General features: G+C 30.4%; 1 protein-coding gene across 2 annotated transcripts; it reads left to right on the forward strand.

Moving 5' to 3' along the window:
* The first annotated feature begins 1,552 nt into the window (after nt 1–1,552).
* Nucleotides 1,553–5,487, forward strand: LOC122308776 (putative cysteine-rich receptor-like protein kinase 39). 2 transcript variants are annotated; one of them, XM_043121983.1, is made up of 7 exons: nt 1,553–2,406; nt 2,537–2,569; nt 2,692–2,724; nt 2,844–2,882; nt 3,369–3,431; nt 3,844–3,882; nt 4,110–5,487. In XM_043121983.1, the coding sequence occupies exons 1-7, from the start codon at nt 1,599–1,601 to the stop codon at nt 5,255–5,257; spliced, it is 2,163 nt and encodes a 720-aa protein (XP_042977917.1). In that variant the 5' UTR covers nt 1,553–1,598; the 3' UTR covers nt 5,258–5,487. The 2 variants fall into 2 exon arrangements, with proteins under 2 accessions (XP_042977917.1, XP_042977916.1); XM_043121982.1 differs by having other exon boundaries at nt 1,554–2,406; nt 2,835–2,882.
* The last annotated feature ends 16,015 nt before the right edge of the window (nt 5,488–21,502 follow it).

Here is a 21,502-nt window from a genome sequence, read left to right on the forward strand (position 1 = left end):
CCCACTTGCATATTAGACCTTGATCCGCCAATAATGTATAATGTGGATTGGAATTAATATCTAAACCAAAATGAAGATCAAACGCCATAATGTGCATAGATGGTCAGTGCATTTAGTAAATGAATTAAAATAAGTTTAAATTTGTTGGAGCCAATCGCTAATAGCCAGCTTACAATTTTAAAAATTAACGGAATACATAAATATCGCACTCTCGTGATTGTCATATTTTCCACTGAGATAGCCTTAAAGCAAATCGAGCTACCGCTCGGCCAATGCAGTTGGCTTTGCAAGTGAACTATGATTTGACTTGCAAACCAGTAATGGAACATGTTTTTTATGACCCATCAATATCTAGAAATTTCTTAGAAAATGTTAGGAATTATTTTATATAAGGTTGTGTAAACAAATTGAATTCGTATGCGGTTAGCCTTCAACTATATGCCATATAATAATTAACTTTGTGCATTTTCAACTTTCTTAAAACCTGTGTTGGCACTAGAGTTTACAATAATTAGTCTGCAGCTTTTGATTCATTCATTCAAACAATTCGTTCAACTTGATTTTGATTAATTCCTTGAAGGATACGAGTATTTCAAAAATTAAACAATTAATTGGAAACAAGCTAGTTACTTGTAATGGCTTACATTCAGTTAAAATTAGCTTGAGATTCTTGTCGTAACTATGTATTGGACTAGTCTTATTCATAAAGTAGGTGCCATGCATAGTGAGAAGTTTGAATACTCACATAATAATATATTATCCGTTAAGAATGAGATAGGAGGGGTCTAGATGGGATAGCCATAGTGGCCGCTAGCTCCATTAATCAGATTTGAGTAGGGCCATAAAAATAAACCAAAAAACCGGTCGAACTGACTGAACCCACCAACACTGAACCCACCAACCAGCCTGTTCCAGTTTCGGTTTCTAAAAAAAAAAAAAAAAAAAAACCCGGTTGGAATCAATCTGTACCGATTCTCGCATTTTGAAAACCGGTCTTATATATATATATATATATAACTTTATCTTATATATGAAATATTTGTTATATAATTCTTTATGTTGTATATAAGTTTTTATATTATATTATATGTGTAAATTGCTAATTAATATAAACTAAAATTTTTACTTAGTGATTAAAAAAATACTTTTTTAATCAGTTTCTAATTTCTTTTTAAAATATTTAAGGAGTTTTAAAAAAATATAATATATATACTTTTTGTAAATATGTTTTTACACATTTAATTATATATATTCATATAAAAAATCTATAACTTATATAGACTATAGATAAATCCAATACTATTAGTATATATAAGTTATAGATTATAGTATCGGATTTATCTAATTATTAAAAAGATAACTTTATCTAATTATTGGTATGGTGGGAGCTGTCAGATATATTTGTACTGTCAATTTGATGGATGCAAATAATGATAAAAGATATTTTGAAAAAAACAGAAAGAAAGACTCCCATTTTTAGGACTCAGTGACGCATGTGCTTACGTCTAAGTATATACACTATTAATTACATGCTTGTTTACAGCGGTTCTCTCTCATAAATTCATAATCCCCTTTTCTGGCTCTCTCTCTCTCTCTCAATGACGAGATCAGGTGTGTCGCTCCTCCCTGCAGGACTCACCGCCGTTATTGTTCTAGTACTGCTAGTCCATCAAACTTTCGGCGTTAAGGACGGTGATCACTGTGCTACTTCCTGCGGCAATATCCACAACATAAGTTATCCGTTTCGATTGAGAGGCCAACCAGCAAACTGCGGCAACCGAAGGTTTAATCTGTCATGTGAGGACAATCAAGCTGTGCTATACTTATTTGGCGGAAAATATTCCGTACAGGAAATCGATTACAGTAACCAAACAATACGAGTTGTGGAATCGGGTATTCAGAAGGATAATTACTCCTCTATCCCTCGTTATTTTCTTAATCCCTACAATTTCTATGCACCCGATGCTCCTCCATATTATCTGTCCTCTTATCTGAACCCGAGTGCGGTGGCTTTTTTGAAGTGTGAAAAACCAATATTGAATCCTGGGATCTATCTGAACAAATCTACCTGCTTTGAGAGTGGAGTGTATTCCGCGTCCAACTCTACTAATAATTTGACCCAATCCAAGCTGGGGTTTGATTATGTTACATATGGGTGGACGAAAGCAAGCGATGTTGTGGATGAATCGTGCCAAGTAGAGCAGATTGTTTGGACATCGGAGCAAGGCCAATTACCAGATGATGATGAAAGAAACTTCTCCTGTACAGACTACCACAACAAATTGGCCTATGGTTTTCAGCTTCAATGGTTCCCTATGGATTGTATTAATAGGTGTGGCGAAACGGTTTATTGCAGCGTTGACCCGAATGGCACATTAGTCTATAGAAACGTCGGATCTTGTATTGGTGAGTACGTAAAGAATGCGTGCTCCGATTTCTAATCCAATATTATTTATGTTGAATTACACAAAGAATTATAAATAATATTGATTGAAGTTTCCAAACGCTAACGCTATTCCTTGTTTTGTGAAACCAGGACTCCCTAAAGAACTATTTTGGTTATACAAAGGTGAGGTTTTTATCTCTCTATATATATAGGCTCATGATGTTTATAATGGCTTTGATGTTTATAAGTTGATTTCTAAGGTACCATGTAACTTCTATATATTCTTTTCTTTGTCAAATTAACAGGATTCCGCGGCATACTACGTACTTTATACCAGGGTGAGGTTAATCTCTTTAATTAATCTCAAAAAGATATTGTTTCAAGTATATATATGATATTAGTATTCAGTCTTTCACTTATTAATAATTTTTTTATTCATTTTTGTCAGCATATATAGCTATTCGAGTAAAGTTTTTCCATCCGCAGACAGACGGCGGTAAGAATCCATAACTCACTTTTATTAATTTTCCTTATAATTATTTTTTGTCTTCAGTTGATTATTCTCTTTTTCATTTTTTAAGGTACATGTAAGTGAATCATATATATACTGACACATGCCCCTAACTAATTAAAAACAGTTACAAAAATAAACTCATGATGAACCCCTTGCCGTATCTTTTTTTTTATTTTTTATTTTATTTTATGAGAACGGCACCTCCCGCGCCTTTTATTGAATAGAACCTCACTTAAGGCAGAGGAAAACTCTTGCCGTATCATTCATATATAGCCCGCGTTAATGTTAAACGTGATATATATTAAGCAGTTCCAGCACTTAGAAATTGAATACGCTTATTATAATGACATGACTTTCATGAAAATTATAACATGAAATGCTATTAATGACAATTAATAGAAAGATGATTGATTGTGAGTTTCCAAATGCCTGATGTTAACGTTCTTCTTTTCTTCATCATTAATGCAGTAGTACCCCTGAATAATAAAGTCGATGTTCAGATCTACAGTTATTTATATGAACGTGACAGAGGTGAGGTTTCTATATATCTATATATAAATTAAAAAGTTGTTTGAAGGATATATATATGATTGAAAGACACATGAATTAATGACCTAGAATTGGATCTGTACGTTGGGTCCGATGATGATTATCCAAGTAGATGATCAGGATAATAACCGATCGAAGTGTCTACCCAATGATGGATTTGATCTTGTTTTTTGCATTCGAAACCTCGTTTATAATAACAAGCCTCGAATATTATGAGCAAACTATTCACCCTTAGCCACAGGATATAGCTCAAGAACGTCGAAAAGCTGGCATATATAGAATCTCGAGCTCAACTCAATTTATAGAACTTATTTATGCAATTTTCTTACGCCTTGAACTTTTAAATTTGTCGTAGTCTCTTGATTACTTAGTTTATTCTTTCATATTCTTGCAGTACTTTCAGTCCAACTAATGATCATTCTCATCGACTTCGGTAAGAACCTGCATCTTTCCTTTGGTCTTCATTATTTTTTTTTAATTACATTTTTAGCAAATCATTCTTTAGGCTATAAAGAATGGAAAACATTAATGAGTTTTTGACAGAAAAACTAATAGTCACTATATATGCCGATTAGTTTCAAGATCAATTTGACAGTTGTGCAACTACACAATTTTTTCTCTTATATGTGATCTATTTCGGTGATGCCCTTCCATATATAGGACTATACCAAGGACCAAAAATTATACTGGGGACTCCATTTGTGCTTGCATTCTTGATATATAAGTGGCGTAGGAGACATTTATCAATGTATAACGCCATTGAAGAATTTTTGCAAAAACACAATGACCTTGTGCCAATAAGGTACTCTTACTCAGAAGTAAAGAAGATGACCAAAGGTTTTAAGGATAAACTGGGTGAAGGTGGTTATGGCACTGTCTTTAAAGGAACACTTCGAAGTGGCCAACTTGTAGCTGTAAAAATGTTGGGTAAATCCAAAGCTAATGGCCAAGAATTTATCAGCGAAGTTGCTACCATTGGAACGATTCACCATGTTAATATAGTGCAACTCATTGGCTTTTGCGTTGAAGGATCAAAGCGTGCTCTTGTATATGAATTTATGTCCAACGGATCTCTCAATAAATACATTTTTTCACAAGAAGGAAGTATTCTTCTAAGCTTTGAAAAAATGCATGATATTGCTCTTGGAGTAGCTCGTGGCATTAAATATTTACATGAAGGTTGTCAAATGCAAATTTTGCATTTCGATATCAAGCCTCACAACATTCTTCTCGACGAGAATCTTACACCTAAGGTCTCAGACTTTGGCTTGGCAAGACTTTTTTCAGTAGATGATAGTATTGTTTCTTTGACTGCTGTAAGGGGGACATTGGGATACATGGCTCCCGAGTTGTGCTATCAAAATATTGGGGGCATCTCATACAAAGCCGATGTATATAGTTTTGGAATGTTATTGATGGACATGACAGGTAGACGAAGGAACTTGAATACATTTGCAGATCATTCTAGTGAAACCTACTTCCCTACTTGTGTCTATGATGAGTTGCACAATGAAAATGGTATAGAAATAGAAGATGCCATCGAGGAGGAAAAGAAAATGACTAAGAAGATGATCATAGTTGCATTGTGGTGTATACAAATGAAACCTAATGATCGTCCTTCAATGAAAAAAGTCATAGAAATGCTTGAAGGAGATATTGAATGTTTACAAATACCTCCAAAGCCTTTCTCAGCATTATCAGAAAGATACATACAATCAAACATTGAAGAAAGTTCAAATCAGTCTTGGTCATCAATTCAATCGAGCGAATTGAGTCAATATGCACAATCGTCAGTGCAATTTAACTGATATGTTAGTTTGTTGATTTAGTTGCATAAAAAAGCTAGTCTCCCTAGCTAAGGATGGCAATCTTCTCATACTTCACAATTCAAAGGTTCTTCATATTATTATATATGTAACAAATAAGTGTTAGCTTTCCTTCTTCCTATTGTCATTTATTTCTGAATTCAGTTTGCTTATGCTAAACTATTGAATGGGTTTTTAGTTAATTTTTGATGAGGTATGGTGTTAATATTGAATTCTCATTGGTCGTTTCCACTAGCTTGTTGAATTTTGGATATTCTATGAGACCAATCAATATAATTTAGTTGCACTTATATAAATGTGTAGACTAATTTTGGGCTAGCTAAGTACTAGCTAGCGTATCATTGAACATGCAACTATTATTAAGAGACTTAGATGCAATCACCTTACACAGCTCCACCCCATTTAGAAAATATAGCACTATATATATATATATATATATAAAACTCATGCATGCAAAAGAATATATCAATATATATACAGATTTATGTGTATATAAATGCAATTTATGCATATATGTCTCTGTATGTACATAATGCTTAAAGCACCCATCAAAGTTATAAAGTTAGAAAAATTAAAATGCTATAAAATGAAAGGAAAATGCTATCTACAATACCATTATCTCACTATGTTGATTTATCATTTTGAATTCCTTTTTTTTTTTAAACAAAAAAAACAAAAAGAGGATCCAAAGGTAATGGAAAGTAGCACATTTTCAAGTACAATAAAATTTGAAGAGGAGTGCATTATATAACATTGCTCAAAATGAATTCCAAATATTAAATATAATAACGATATAAATAAGGAAGATACCTGGTAGTCATGTTTCATTCTTACAATTACATAATAATGTGATTGGATTATTATGTAATCACAAGTAAATATTAGGTTAATTAGAGAATAATACAAGTTAAAAGAATAGGTTCAAAATAAACATGATTTATCATGCTTCAATATCAACTATCATTTAGGGCTAGGACTATTAGAGTATATAATCTCTTTTGCATGTAGACCATTGGTTAAAAAATTATGCATGCCATGGTGCCATCATAATTTCCTTTAGCGTTTGACGATTAAAAAAACAGTGCAAGTCCATGTACAATTGCAAATAGGGCTTAAAACACTCCAAATGCCCTTTTTCATCTTTTCTTATCAACCGTTGAGCTGCAACAAAATGTTTTTTTCCATCTAGAGGATGAATTATTTTTTACAAATGTCGATCACGAAGCATATATACCACCGGCAAGATAATATCCCATTGTGTAGTTATTTTCATTGATTGAGTAGTTGACCTTTGGTGCACATTATTGAGCAAGCTCTCTAAATGGAACATTCTTTCACAATTCTCTTGAGAATTTTATTTCACAATTGTTGAAAATGAATATTCTTGTAATATATTTTGAGAATATTCTCATAATATATTATATTTTTTAATATTTTGAATCAATTTAAATTTTGGTTTGGCTTATAAATTTGGATTAATCTAAACTAGGACATAATTATATAACATTGTATATGCGTAGATATTGCAAATATCAAAAGATACGATGATATGATTGGTAGTTAGAGTAAATATTTAAAATGAATAAAAAATATTAAATTATAATATTTAAATGACATAAAGAAAAAAAATAGATAAGCTGATGTATGTATAATATATTGTAAAAGTCAGTATGTTAAAAAAAGATTTTTATGATGTACTTTAAAGGATAGGATAAAAGAACCATTGGGAATGGTGTTAGCTGACCTCAGCAGTGAAATCAATTATCTATCATACCCATATCTAAATAGCCTTAGCCAACATTTTTTTAAGCAAACAAATATATAATTTAGATACAGAAACCGAGATACATGAGAAGAGTGTGAGATTCTCCAACAAACACCACATTACAATAACCATAGCACAAAAGCAAAATAAAGAAAAAAAAAAAAAAAGGTTTTGGGACCAAAATCTTGGTCCCTACCTATACCCTTCCATGAGGGTATCATCTTAAATGATGGTTATTAGCTGTTTGCACACCTATGGGAACTGTGATCCCACCGTTAAAGGGGATGGATGTTGAAGGTGCACTGCATTTTGTTGTCTTGAGATATTTTATGAAAGGACCCGTTTTCCCTTCCTCAAGATCATCAATTAGGGAAAGCGGAAACATAGTAGGAAGACCGACATCAAATGGCCGACTGCGGTTTACTGAGTTTTTGGGGTGGGGCGTGGAGACCACGTGCTAGTGATTGTGGGATGGGTTAGGTTAGATTTGGAATATCTTGAGGTGGTGAGTCTACTAGTACGATGTGAGATAGCCATGCTTGAAAGAAACAGCATGTGAGTATCACATAGCGAGATTTTCCCCGTGGTTCTGCTTTGTCTTAATAGATCAACAGTTGGGCAGTTGCGTGATGGGGCACGTGCAGGTTGTCAATCATCGAAGTACGATAGATTTAACCAAAACCGAGCCAGTGGAAATGAGGGGTTAAAAACCCTAGAAGAGAAACTTTTGCACAGACAAAGACTGGAAAATGAGTGGAGTGGAGGATGGGAGCCAAGACTTCATCCTCCTCTCACTCCATCCTTCTCTCCGATGGAAACACTGATGAGAAAGGGTTAGTAACTTTTCTAGAGAGAAGTGGGAGTTTCTCTTTCTAGAAAGAGCTAATCCAACCGACTAGTACCTGAATCTTTTAATTGATGCATCAAGCCATCGACATGAACAAATTCTATGGTATTGTGAAACGATAAGTGGTCTTGTCTTGACCTTGTCCTCATAATGGGCCATTATTGCCTCGCTTAGTCTTTATGATGCCAAAATTATTGTACTAGTCCATACAACTGCAGCCATGAAGTCCATCCTAATGTCACACTTTCGTAAACTTATGGTGACCAAGCCCACAATCTCATCCATCTTTCTCCACCTATTTCCTTATTTGTGCTGAAACTAACTTGTCATCACAAAGGCAAGACATTGATCAGTAGGCTATCCAAATATGATGCGGCAACGTTGTGACGTCCTTAACTCCCATGTACTGAAATGCCGGAATCAAGGTGTTGGGATGATGATAACACAAGTCACACATCCCAACGAAAAGTACTTAAGTGTGTGCAACATACAAAAAGTGTACAACAAAAGTCGCAGCGACTAATTAGAAGTTAGCCAACTAAGTACCTGAAATTTAAATATAGATTTCAAAATAAAATGGCTTTAAAAGTTATACAGTTATCCAATATAAATATAATACAAACCAATTATATAGCCAAAAAGTGGGAGACAAATCCCAATACACGAGCAAGTGATCCCAAATCACTTCTCTGACAGAGCTAAATTCTCAGGCTCTACATCAATATCATCTGCATCAAAATCTACGGTACTGCAGGGTGTCAAATACCGTCACATTGTGAATCTCAATAAGTAATAAACCAAATAGCCTAAGAGATGAAAATACATTTATGCAACAACAAATATGCATGCATATGATGAAATATGCATGAGACCCAAAAATTACAAATTTTCCCTAAAATGAGCATTTTTGCAATTCAAGCCAAATATCCCATTTGACCAAAAGCATACCATTAAATACCATTCGCCATTTTTTCAGAAAATGGCCTAAGCACAAATCCACAATTTTTTTCAGAAAACGGTCCTCATATCCATTAAATCACAAACTGCCATTTTCTTATAAAATGGTCTAACATATCCATTTATCCAATCACTGTAGGTGGGAATCACAGTCAGGACTACCACCATCCTTGCTTACTACCATCTTTACAGCGTGCACCTTAGGAGGGAATCGTAGGCAGAAAGAAAAATGAAAGGAAAGAAATGATGTCCAACCCTTTCAACTTGGGTCACAAAACTGATCCAATGAAAATAATTTTCAAAACAGCCAGTTAAATAAATTAATTTAAATGTAGTGACTACATAAAATAAAATAATAAATTCCAACAACACAAAAATTTTAAAGCCCAAAAACTAATTTAAATCAAAAAGCAATTTAAATGCAAAACAATAATTAATATTAAGAAAGCACATCAAAAATAAATTCTACAACTTAAGAATCACAAAATATATCCAATGAGAAACATATTAAATTTAAAACAAGAGAACCAATATTTAAATGAAGCAAAATAATCTTTCAATTAAAATACACTAAAATACGGGATATCACAAAGCGTCATAATATATGTCATCTTATACCGCTTATATGGCTTCTATTCTTGAAAATTTGAACTAGCCTAAGGTACACCATTCATGGTCATGATTCAGTGGTGCTTGGACTTTTGCACAGATATCTCAACCAATTTACTTATAGAAGACAAGATAAAAATTGAAAAACATCTTACCAGTTTATAAAACCTGTAGAAGAACAAAAGGGAAGCCGAAAAGAACATGTATAATGGAGAGGAAAATAGTTTGATTGGTAAAATTGAGCTTTTTACTACTTAGAAATCCGTCAATGAGTCTCATTGGTCCCAAGAGAACCAGTGCAACCTACATTTCTTTACTTTTTCGCCATTATTGCTACATATAAGTTATCATAACTTATCAAGTTAACTTGAGGAAATCCTTAATGAATCATATATTATTGGAACGACTAAGAAATCCACTCTTCTCAATCATACCATTCCTCCCGCATTTCATTGCTCCCAAGAGAACTAGCGCAACCTATATTTCTTTACGTTTTCGCCATTATTGCTACATATTACTTATCATAACTTATCGAGTTAACTTGAGGAAATTCTTAATGAATCATATATTATTAGAACGACTATGAAATCCACTCTTCTCAATCATACCATTCCTCCCGCATTGCTCTTCTCAAACCATGCCCTTTATGACCTTCTATTATCCTTGTAATGCCCCATTGAAATACTAGAAGACCTAACATTCAATTTTGGGTGAAACTTCAAAAAAATATCTATAGCCCAAACACATCTCATTACCCTTCTGCCAATCTTGGTAGCAAATCTCTCATCCATCTCAATAGCTCATTATAAGCATACAATTGGAGAGAAAATTAACCAATCCGAGTTAAATATTAACGAAATTTACAATTTATAGTCTTTTTTCTTCCAAAATAAAAGCGAAACAATGGTCCGTTGAATATATATAAAGCAAAAAAAAAAAAAAAAATTTTTTTGCAAAATAAAAGTAACATGCACGAACCAAAGTAGGATTTCTGTTCAATTACTTCTAGCAAGAGAATTGTTGATAAGAAAAGTTACAATAAACGTTGCAAAGAAGGAAAAAACATGAGACTTAAAAGAGAGAGAGAGAGACAGAGAGACCTGAAGCAAAGGATTTAGGTGTCTTTGTGGGAATCTAATGCGTGGAATCCTCTTCAAGACGTGCTAATTCTCCACCCATTATCGCCCTCTTCAACTGTACGTTTCTCTTTCTCTGATGCGATTGCAGAATTTGTTTTGTGGTTGTTCTTTGAGGAAGCCTAGTACGACATGATGGCAAAATGTGACCTTTACACATGCATGTTTAATTTTGGGGGGCGTGTTTGGAGCTCTCGTAAAACAGCTAAGCTATTTTTGGATAACATTATTTGTTGTTTGATTTGTTTGGTCTGATCAATGTGACAATAAAAATTCATGGTACAAGAAAAATAATTAGATTTCATATCTAAAAAAGCCAAAGCCATTTAATTTTTATGAAAATAATAATCTTTTCCTATAATTTTGATTAAAAAAGAAGACTTTCGTAGAATATAGAAGTTAGAGATCTATATATGTTTTCCTCTTCCCTCATCACCTTTTTTAGGTAGTGCATGCCATAGACCCCAAAATTGTGGTATGCCCACACAAATGGCCTATTCTCTCGTTCTAAGTATCACAAATGCTTAGGTCTTGATATTTGGAATGGAAGAATCTAAGTAGCATATAGGTACTGATCAAATAAATCAATTTTTAAGTTTAGTTCTATTAATTCTAGTTTTGGTTACTTTTAATTACATAATTTAATAGTTCAAATTGTAGCGACATATAGGGTAGTGTATATATATATATATATATCTAACTCTCTCTCACACACGCACAATATATTTAAATTTACAAAAAAAATCATTTCTATAAGCATCAATCTCTAAACAATTAGAGAGCTCTTTGTACTCAACCTTTAAAATTGAACAAAATAAAAACTTGTCCTTGTCTTTTTCAAGATATTTATATGCAAACAATTCTTTTGAAATTTCATTTTGGACTAACTGAAAAGATGAGTCAAGATGATCGTACCTATGCAATTGATGATGGCCCAGCACCAACTAAACCCGTATCAATATGCATTATGGCCCAGAAAATAAGACCAGAAAACCTCAAAGCATGTTGCTTCTCTCTCTCTCAAGGCCCAACTCCCAATATATGGACTTCACTAGCACCTCTCTTCTTGTCTCCACTTAGTTGAGTTACCAAAGTACAATATATATATATATATAATAGTAGAGGCAACGTCCTTTGGACGTTTGCCTAGTGGGGGCACAATTTAGACTCCAAAATAAATCTTCATACTGTTATAATTTTTGACAAAATAAAATTTGAACATTTGCCTAATGCTGGAGCGTAAGTTTGGTTATTAATAAAAGAAAATTATTAAAATAAAAAATTGTATAATCTTTGACACTATGTTAATAAAATAAATATTAACAAAAAGAAATCTAAGAATTTTTGTTGGACTAAAAAACCATAAATATTAAATCTGATGTTTTCGATAAAAGAAATAAAAGCATAGTAGACCAGCAACCTCCAAAGTGATCAAAATGTACCTAAATTACCTCAAGCAAACTAATCATAATATACTTATTTGTACAAGCAATTAAGCTCCAATCAAATAATATGTCCAAAAATCTATGAATTTTAATATTTACATGATGGTACTAATGGTAAATAATTTGGTTTAAGAATTGTAGTGTGTAATATTTGTCTAAAACAATAAGATCTTCTTTGCCGTTTTCCTATATTAAAAAAATAAAAAATAAAATTATTAAAGATAAAATATTAAATAATGATATAAAAATTAACAAAAAAAATGTCAATTTGTACATTACCTAAATTGAAATTTGAGGTTCTTTCAAAATTGAATTCATCTTCATTTAGATAATTAACCTATAGAAGCATTTTTTTTAATATTTATTGAATAGAATGAGAAAATATTTATTGAATAGAATGAGAAAAGAATTGAAAGAAATTTTTTTTTTTTTTTAATAACAAATGGTTATGAATAAACCTGATTGGTCAATATTGAAGTTGATGTATTGTTATGGATATTAATTTCAGAAAAGTTAATATTCGAAAACGATCCAATTTCTCTTATACAAATGCCTTCATTATCGTTTGAAGAAACAGAGAGAACATTTTGAAATTGTCTTTACCTTCGTATTTTATTATGTTGAAGATTTTTCAACTCAGCATATCTCTTTCTTTTTTTTCGACGGATCTCTTCTTTTTTTTTATTTTTCATTTGATTGGGTACTATACCAATTTCTTCTTGGTAGATCGTTTTCACTCTTTTCTGGATTTATTCATAAAAGAAGTTAGATAAAAGAAAAAAGAAATAGTGTTACTAATGTTTTAAATATATTTTTTCATTTAATAATATTGTCTTACCAGTCGGCATAAAGTTATAAAAAATTGTAAATTCTGTATCGATTTTCGAGCGTAATCTAAAAAAAAAATTTGAAAATATATCAAAGATGTGATTTTTTTTTTTTTTTTTGATGGGATATATCAAAGATGTGATTAGATATATACATATGGCAATATATATGCATAAGAAATATCATAAACACTTATAGTAAAAGCAAAAGAAGAAAATAATTTCCCACAGATCATATTAAATGGATCAAACAAGATAACAAATCTTAGAATAAAACAAATGTATGAAAAGAAATGAATATGATGAAAAAAGCAAATATTCACATAACAAGAATATAATATCATCAATTTATCCTAATTATAAGTGCACTTATATGAACATAAAAAATTGAATAATATTTTTTCAAATGAGATAGAAAATAACATACCTGAAAATGGAGGACAAATAGAGGAAGAGTGTGAACATAACAAATTGATAACAACCAGATTGATGAAAAGTCAAGTAAAAACAAAAGCAACAAATCTGTAAAAAGAATTTACATAAAAAAAATATCCTAACAATAATGAGAAATGATATAAATAAATTTAGTATTTACAAAAAAAAAAAAAAAACTTACAAGCAAAGAATTAATGCATTAAATGAAATTTATTATCAAAAATGTTCTTAATAAGACATATAAAAAAATAAAAACAAATAGAAAGCTGTAAAAAAATCAACAACCAAAAAAAAAAAAAATGAAAATGCTACTTTTTTTAATTTTTTGTTACAATGTTTGTAATAATCACCTACTGTTTACTAAACTTTTGAATTTTTTTTCTAACAAATTTTGAATATAATGAGACTAAATACTGGACCTATGTATAAAAACTTAGAAACCATAACTTTGAAGTGATTAGTGAGTAAAGTAGTCTTTTGATATTTGCTTCCAAACAAACACCATCATGATTATGTTCAGGATTAACTTAAAAAATATTTTAAATTTCATTTTTTTATATTTTAAATTCTTAATACAATTTTATGTAAAATTGATATATTAAATGAAAAAATTTAAATGAACTATGTGCTAATAGCTAGCTAAGTAACGAAAAGTTTTTATAAACATTATTATTAAATTTGCAATAATTATTAATGTATAAATTAAAATAAATCAAATTAATATCATAAATTTATCCTAATTACAAGTACACTTATATGAACATAAAAAATTTGAATAATATTTTTTCAAATAAGATTGAAATGAACATACCAGGAAGTGGAGCACAAACAGAGGAACAACATGGACACATCGAATTGATACCAACCAGATTGATGAACAATCAAATAAAATTAAAAGCAACAAATCTGTAAAAAAAAACATACATAAAAAAATATTCTAACGATACAAAAAATGATATTAATAAAATATATAAAACAAAAAAACAAAAATAAATAAAAGGCTATAAAAAAACCACAAAAGCAACAAATCTTAAATGAATCAAACAAGATAACAAATCTTAGAATAAAACAAATGTATTAAAACAAATTAATATAATGAGAAAAGCAATTATTCACATGACAATGATATAATATCATCAATATATCCTAATTGCAAGTGCACTTATATGAACATACAAAAATTGAATAATATTTTTTCAAATCAGATAAAAAAGAACATACCAGGAAGTGGAGCACAAACAGGGGAACAAAGTGGACACAGCGAATTGATACCAACCAGATTGATGAAGAGCCAAACAAAAGCAAAAGCAACAAATCTAACAAAAAAAAACATACATAAAAAAAAAAATTCTAATGATAAAAAAAATAAAAAAAAGATGATATAAATAAATTCACTATTTACACAAAAAAAAAAAAGCGCTTTTGCAAAGAATTAATGTATTGAATGGAATTTATTATCAAACATATTTTTAATAAAATATATAAAACAAAAAAAAAATAAAAACAAATAAAAGGCTATAAAAAAACCACAAATAAATGGAAATGCTATTTTGTTTTATTTTTTTATTATAATGTTTGTGTTAATAAGTTAATGTTTATCAAATTTTTAAAATTTTTCACACAAATTTTGAAAATAACAAGACTAAATACTATATTTATGTATAAAAACTCAATAACCATAACTTTGAAGTGATTAGTAAGTAAAATGGTGTTTTACTATTAATTCCTAACAAATAGTTAATTATAAGAATTCATCAACTTTCTTATCAGTTTTGTTTGTTGATATAAATCTCTTATTAATCTGCCTGGATCATTACTTTGTTACTTGATTTAAAAAAATGTTTATCATTTTTTGTTTACAGATAATTTATAAAAATGATAGCATGAATAATAATAAAAATAAAATGATAGTAAGAAAAAAAGAATATGATGCGCATATTAATCAAAGACATTAAAAATAGAGATGAATTTTTTTGTCAACATTTTTATACAAACTATCACAAATCAATTACGGGATCAACAGTCTAAGAAGCCTCTAAATTTGCATATAAATATAATAATTAACAATAATAAAAGATAATATAAATAAATTTAATATTTATAAAAAGAAAGCCTATAAGCAAATTTATGAGAAATTATCATATTAATTTTAAAAAGATTTGAACACAGTTGAACTGAATAGCAATATTATATATATTTAAATATATATACACTTATCGATATGAACGTTGTTTTTTTTTTTTTTTTTTGGTGAAAAGTTTGTATTTAGCTTGTGAGTGAAGTTTTAAGATTTGGGTAACTGAAAGATAAAAGCCATCTTCTAGGTTTGAAATATGGAACACGCTTTAACAGATTTATCAAAGTAGTAATATTTTTGCTGTCCTTTCTAGCAAGACAGAGACAGGGCCCGTAGTAATAAAAGAAAATTAATTTCAAATATCAGAAATCTAGCATGCAACAGCCTACTTATGGGGTCTTCAAATATTTTTGCTGTCCTAACCCTAACCCTACGCCCATTGATATAAAAGCATCCTTATGCTTTCAGCACTCCTTTCGGCCGCCCCCTTCTCTCTCTCTCTCTCTCTCTCTCTCTCTCTCTCTCTCACACACCTTTCTTCTTCTCGTTCTTCCGTCTTCTTTCTTCTCTCATCTACGCCGTTTCTCTTCTCTCATCTACACCATCTCTATTTCCTTCTCCATTTTTTTTAAACCTCACAAATTTTAATTTCTATGTCTCAGATATGCCGAAATTTTTTTTTTTTCCTTTCGTTCAACGTATATTGCAGTGCAAGTTCTTGTTTCTTTCATCTATTTGTGCTGGGATTTATTTAGTTGTTGGTTTGTGGTTCGATTTTTTTGTTTCTTACTCGTTTGCTTTGATGCTCACGTTTTTGTTTATTTTTTTTTTTTTGCATTTAAATCTGTGTTCTTAACGTTTTTTTGGTTTATTTTCTTGCATTTATTTACAGATCTGAACAGATTCTTGCGTTTGTTGTTACATTAATGTAGAAAAATTTTTTTCTTGCGTTTCATGTATATTCTTAACGTTTTTTTTCATTGCATTTCAGATCTGTAGAAGATTTTTTTTTTGCGATCTGTGTTCTTGGTTTATTTTCTTGCATATATTTAGAGATCTGAACAGATCTTCACAGTTCTTAAGATATTTGTTTGTTCTTCCGTCTTTTCTATTTTTTGTTTCTTGTACAAATTTTATTTTTTAAAATGTTGCGTTCGTTGTTACAGTCATGTAGAAATTTTTTTTTTCTTGCGTTTAATGTATATTTGATTTACGTTATTTTTTTCCTTGCATTTCAGATCTGTAGAATAGATTTTTTTTTTTTTTTTGCGATCTGTGTTGCTAGGGTTTTTCAGTTTCCATTCCAAGTTAGTTTTTTGTTTTTTTTGTTTTCTTGCGTTTGATTTCTTCCACTTGTTTTTCTTGTTCATCGCCCTTTGATATATATTACCTTTGCATTTTTCACATCTTTTAAACAAATTTCTTTTTTCTTTCCATTTGTGTTTCTATGCTTTTTCTATTTTCGGTTAAAGTTTTTTTTTTCTGTGTTTGATTTCTTTTATTTTTCTTCTTGTTATTCGGCTTTTTTTTTCACACTAACTTGTTATTCGGCATTCTTTGGTCATTTCTCTCGTGAAGTGCCAGCAAATTAGAAGACAAAAGATAATATTTGTTTGATTTTTTTTTTGTTGGGAATATTTTCTGTAAACTACATATGTGAATGTGCAAACATCGTTTTTATTCTGTTTCTAATTTTTTTTTGGCTCTGATATGTAATTTTATATATTGAAATATTTCATTCATGCAATACTGAAAGAATAAAGAATAAGAAGCATACCTTCAATTGTCGGAGATTGACGAGTAGCACCAATCAGAAAGACATGGGAAATTTTTTTTTAATTTGAGAAAGTGAGAATACAGAACACAAATGAAATGAAATGCAAATATGAAGTTTTAAATTTGTGGCAGATGATAAGATCTTAAGTGTAAAAAGACAATAATATTTAGTTGGTGAAGTAAAACGGCAGCAGGCATAACGAACTAAGCAATAGAACGTGGGGGCAAAGTCGGAAATAAAATAGAGGAAAAAGGTAGGGCGCTAAGAATGTACAAAGACTGAAATAACTGTCGGTAAAATAAAAGAAAATAAAAGTAAAAAGTAAATTACCGTAATTATCAAATAAAATTAAGGGTAAAATAGAAAAAAAAAAAGTTAAACGAAAATACTGTAGATAAGCGATTTGTACTTTATATATTAGTATAGATATATTTAAAATATGATCACTAAAAATGGATGATTTGTTTTTAGAAATTTATATATTAGAAATTTGAAAACAAGATTAATAGAAAAAAAAAAGATAATTTTTGAAAAGAAAGAAATGAGAATATTTATATAATCAAACTATTTTCTTAAAAGCTTTCAAATATCAAAGTCAAACGCGATTAAAAGTTGAAATCCAAGATTCCAAATGCACCACACAAATGCTTATCGATCGTGATTTCTTGTGGCCAGTGTGAGTGTATGATATGAGCATTGTGAGACTCTCCTAGTAATTATGGTTTAATTATGGTGAGCTTTGTGTAATATTGCATGATTTAGGCCTACATATATATATATATATATATTTGCACTGACTCTATGTATCTTTCATCCGTGAGCTGCTTCAACGTACGTAGCCAAGCCAACCCTATCTCCTTTATGCTAATTTGTATGTTATTTATCAATTAGCAATGGACACGTAGATGATTTTAATAATGCAATGCGTGTGAGGTCTGTTGGAATAGCGCTGTCATATGGAGTGTCAAGGAGCTTTCAGCCTGGTACTGGGAGACAATACATTTATAGTGGTCGACCCCATCTTCTATCAACATACGTAAAGGAGAGTAATTTCCAGGGTAGGTATTGGGTGTCCATAGCATCATTTATAAATGTGAGACCCACTTGGAGACCCACTTGTTAGCTGATTGAAGAAAAAAGCTCCTCGAGGACCACCTACTAGCTAAATGAATCAAAATGAAGAAAAGTCATTATCAGGTCAATGTTTGGGCTGGGCCTCATTTATTTTTAAAGATAAAATAAAATGATTTGAGATTAAAATTAAAAGTTGAATATAATATTATTAAAATATATATTATTTTAATATTATTTTTGTATTGAAATTTAAAAAAGTTGTATTGAGATTTAAAAAAGTAACATTGTTTATTTTATTTTGTATAAAAATTTAAAAAATTATAATAATTAAATAAGATGAGATAAAAAATTTTAAAAAATAACCAGGCCAAGTCGTGCATTGACTTAACAGGCCGTCGGCGTGAAGAAGATGCCAATGACTAGAAAAATCAGCACCAGTAGTAATGAGCATGTATTCAACGAACTATTGATATCTTGGTTGGGACAATGTTAGGAATTTGTAAGGCTGTGTAAACAAATAGAATTCATACGCGGTTAGACTTCACCGAGTCGTCGAAAATCAATTTTTATTTGTTTAATTTTATTCTCACGCTGTCTTTTCAATATCAAGGGGCCCGTCTTCCATAGACTAGTGGTCCAACCCATCTTCAATGGGACATAGAATATTATGCAGTCTACCACAGTTTGCAATTAATTACAAGATTTATGCGTTGCATATATATTGGGGTAGAAAAAAATGGAAAAGATGATTGAAATGTTGTGCATTTATTAATTAAGCAGGCGGTGGACATGAAGAAAATATACAATGATTAGAAAAATCAGCATCAGTTGTACTAAAGCTTATTTTTTACGATCTATCGATATCTAGGAAATTCCTTAAAAACTATTGGGATTTATAAGTATGTACATGTAAACAAATTGAATTCATATAACGTGGTTAGACTTTAAGAGTGGTGGCTAGATGGTCTAATTTTATTGAAATACGACTTGAGTAGTTAACTATCGAATTATATTTTATAATTAGAAATAATTTATTTATTTCTTGTTGTACGCTTGGAGTCCCTAAAAGAAAAGTATGGCGGGATAACACTCTCCTGGTTGTACATCATTCATAACCTTATAGAATCATCATTCAAGATTTTGAAATCCACAAAAAAGTAAAAAGAAAAAAAGAATTTCTACTTTATACAATTTCCTCTGTGCAATAAGTCATTTTTGTGAATATACAATGTCCTCTACTTTATGGTCTTTTTTCTTCTAAAATAAAAACGAAATAATAGTCCGTTGAATATATCTAAAGAAAATAAAATATGTTGTTTTAATAAAACTACAAAAGGCTTGAATCTCTTTAAAGAGAACGAGATTTTCATGTATCGGTCTAAACTGATTTCATTTAAATGTTAATTTGAATGTAATTTTTATTATATTACTGTACATTTTACTAACACTTAGTTATACTTAAAACTTCCCTAACAAGATTACAAAAGTGATCAGACAGAGACTCGTTAGTTGTTATTATCTCTTTCAATGTCAAGGGGCTTGTCTTCTACAAATGATATATAGTGGTTGAGCCCGTCTTATATGGGACGTTGATTAAGCGCAATATTTAAACCAGTGATTTCTACCTTGCGTATATTGACCGAAGTAAAAAAAAAAAAAAGATTGAGACTGCTTTGGTTCTTGTTTAAAAGAAAAATATATTGTTTTTTCATTCAAAAAAATAAAAAGATATTTTTAAAACTAAGACGTTTATCGGAAACCCATTTTTTAATAGTATAGAAAATTAATTATAGGCTTTCATAGTACATAATAACGTTGCCACCTCGTATAGATATATTGTATCCTAGCAATTTATAAATGTGAGACCCACTTGTTAGGTGATTGAAGAAAAAAGCTCCACGGTCGAGAGGACCTCTGCCAGTAATGTGGATTGGGATTATCGTTCTAAATCTAAATGAAGAAAAGTATGATGTTGATGGTCAAGTCATTAAATTTGAAATGTCGTGCACTGATTAATTAAGCAGGCGGTGGACGTACGTGAATAAGATGTCCATTGACTTGAAAAATCAGCACTAGTACTGAATTAAACATGTTTTCAACAACCCATCAATATCTAGGAAATCCCTTAGAAACTGTTGGGATTTATAAGTGTTTGCATGTAAACAAATTGAATTCATATGTGGTTAGACTTTAGGAGTGCTGGATGTATGATCTAATTTTATTCAAACATGACTTGAGTTTACTATCAAGTTACATTTTATATTTAGGAATAATTTATTTATTTCTTGTTGTACGTTTGGAGTACCTAAGGGGCCTTGTGGATAGGGAGATGAGATGGATTTAGATAAAAGTTGAAACTTAAATAAAATATTATTTTCTAATATTATTATTATTTTAGGATTTAAAAAAATTGCATTGTTTATTATACTTTGTGTTAGAATTTAATAAAGTAGTAATAATGAGATAATATAAGATGAGATGGTTTTTGAATCCAAACAACTCTTAAAAGAAAAGTAATGTGGAGGTAACACTCTCCTTGTTGTACATCATTGATACCCTTGTAAAAACATCACTCAAGAGTTTGAAATAAATAAAAAAATAATAGAATAAAATAAATAAAAAAAAGAGATTTTACTTTATATAATTTATAATAAGCCATTTTCGTGAAGGCTACATTTCCAATCAATTTCGAGATCCTTCTCGGCCACTAACGCAGATGAATGCTGCATGTTTCATAATGTACATATAATTTCATTCTTTTAAGCCATGTTAATATTTTTCAAGACCTACGAAAGATAATGTGCTTACTAGATAAAATATTTATAAATTCACATTTTATATAGTAAAGATTCTAATTCGGAGAAAGAACTAATTCAGGTAACCTGCATGTGTCGATACCAGTATATATGTGAGATCCACTTGCATGTTAGGCCTCGACCTGACAATAATGTGGATTCAAAATGGCTAGTGCATTAATTAGTAATATAATTAAATGAATTAAATTAAGTTTAAAATTGTTGGAGCCAATCTCGGCCAGCTTATGATCATGATCTAGTGGTTTTGTAATGGCCAAGTTTCCTTTTATATTATATTTATTCCAAAATCTTCTTCAGTAGAAAAAATCAAGCGGTATATATACCATATAGAAAATTAATTTAACGAATGATATATAGGAATTACAATTTTAAAAATTATCCGATTAATGCATAGATATGGCACTCGTGATTGTCATATTTTCCACTGAGATATATAGCCTTGCTTAAAGCAAATCGAGCTAC

The sequence above is a fragment of the Carya illinoinensis genome, chromosome 5, assembly GCF_018687715.1.
Source record: "Carya illinoinensis cultivar Pawnee chromosome 5, C.illinoinensisPawnee_v1, whole genome shotgun sequence".
Taxonomy (NCBI): domain Eukaryota; kingdom Viridiplantae; phylum Streptophyta; class Magnoliopsida; order Fagales; family Juglandaceae; genus Carya; species Carya illinoinensis.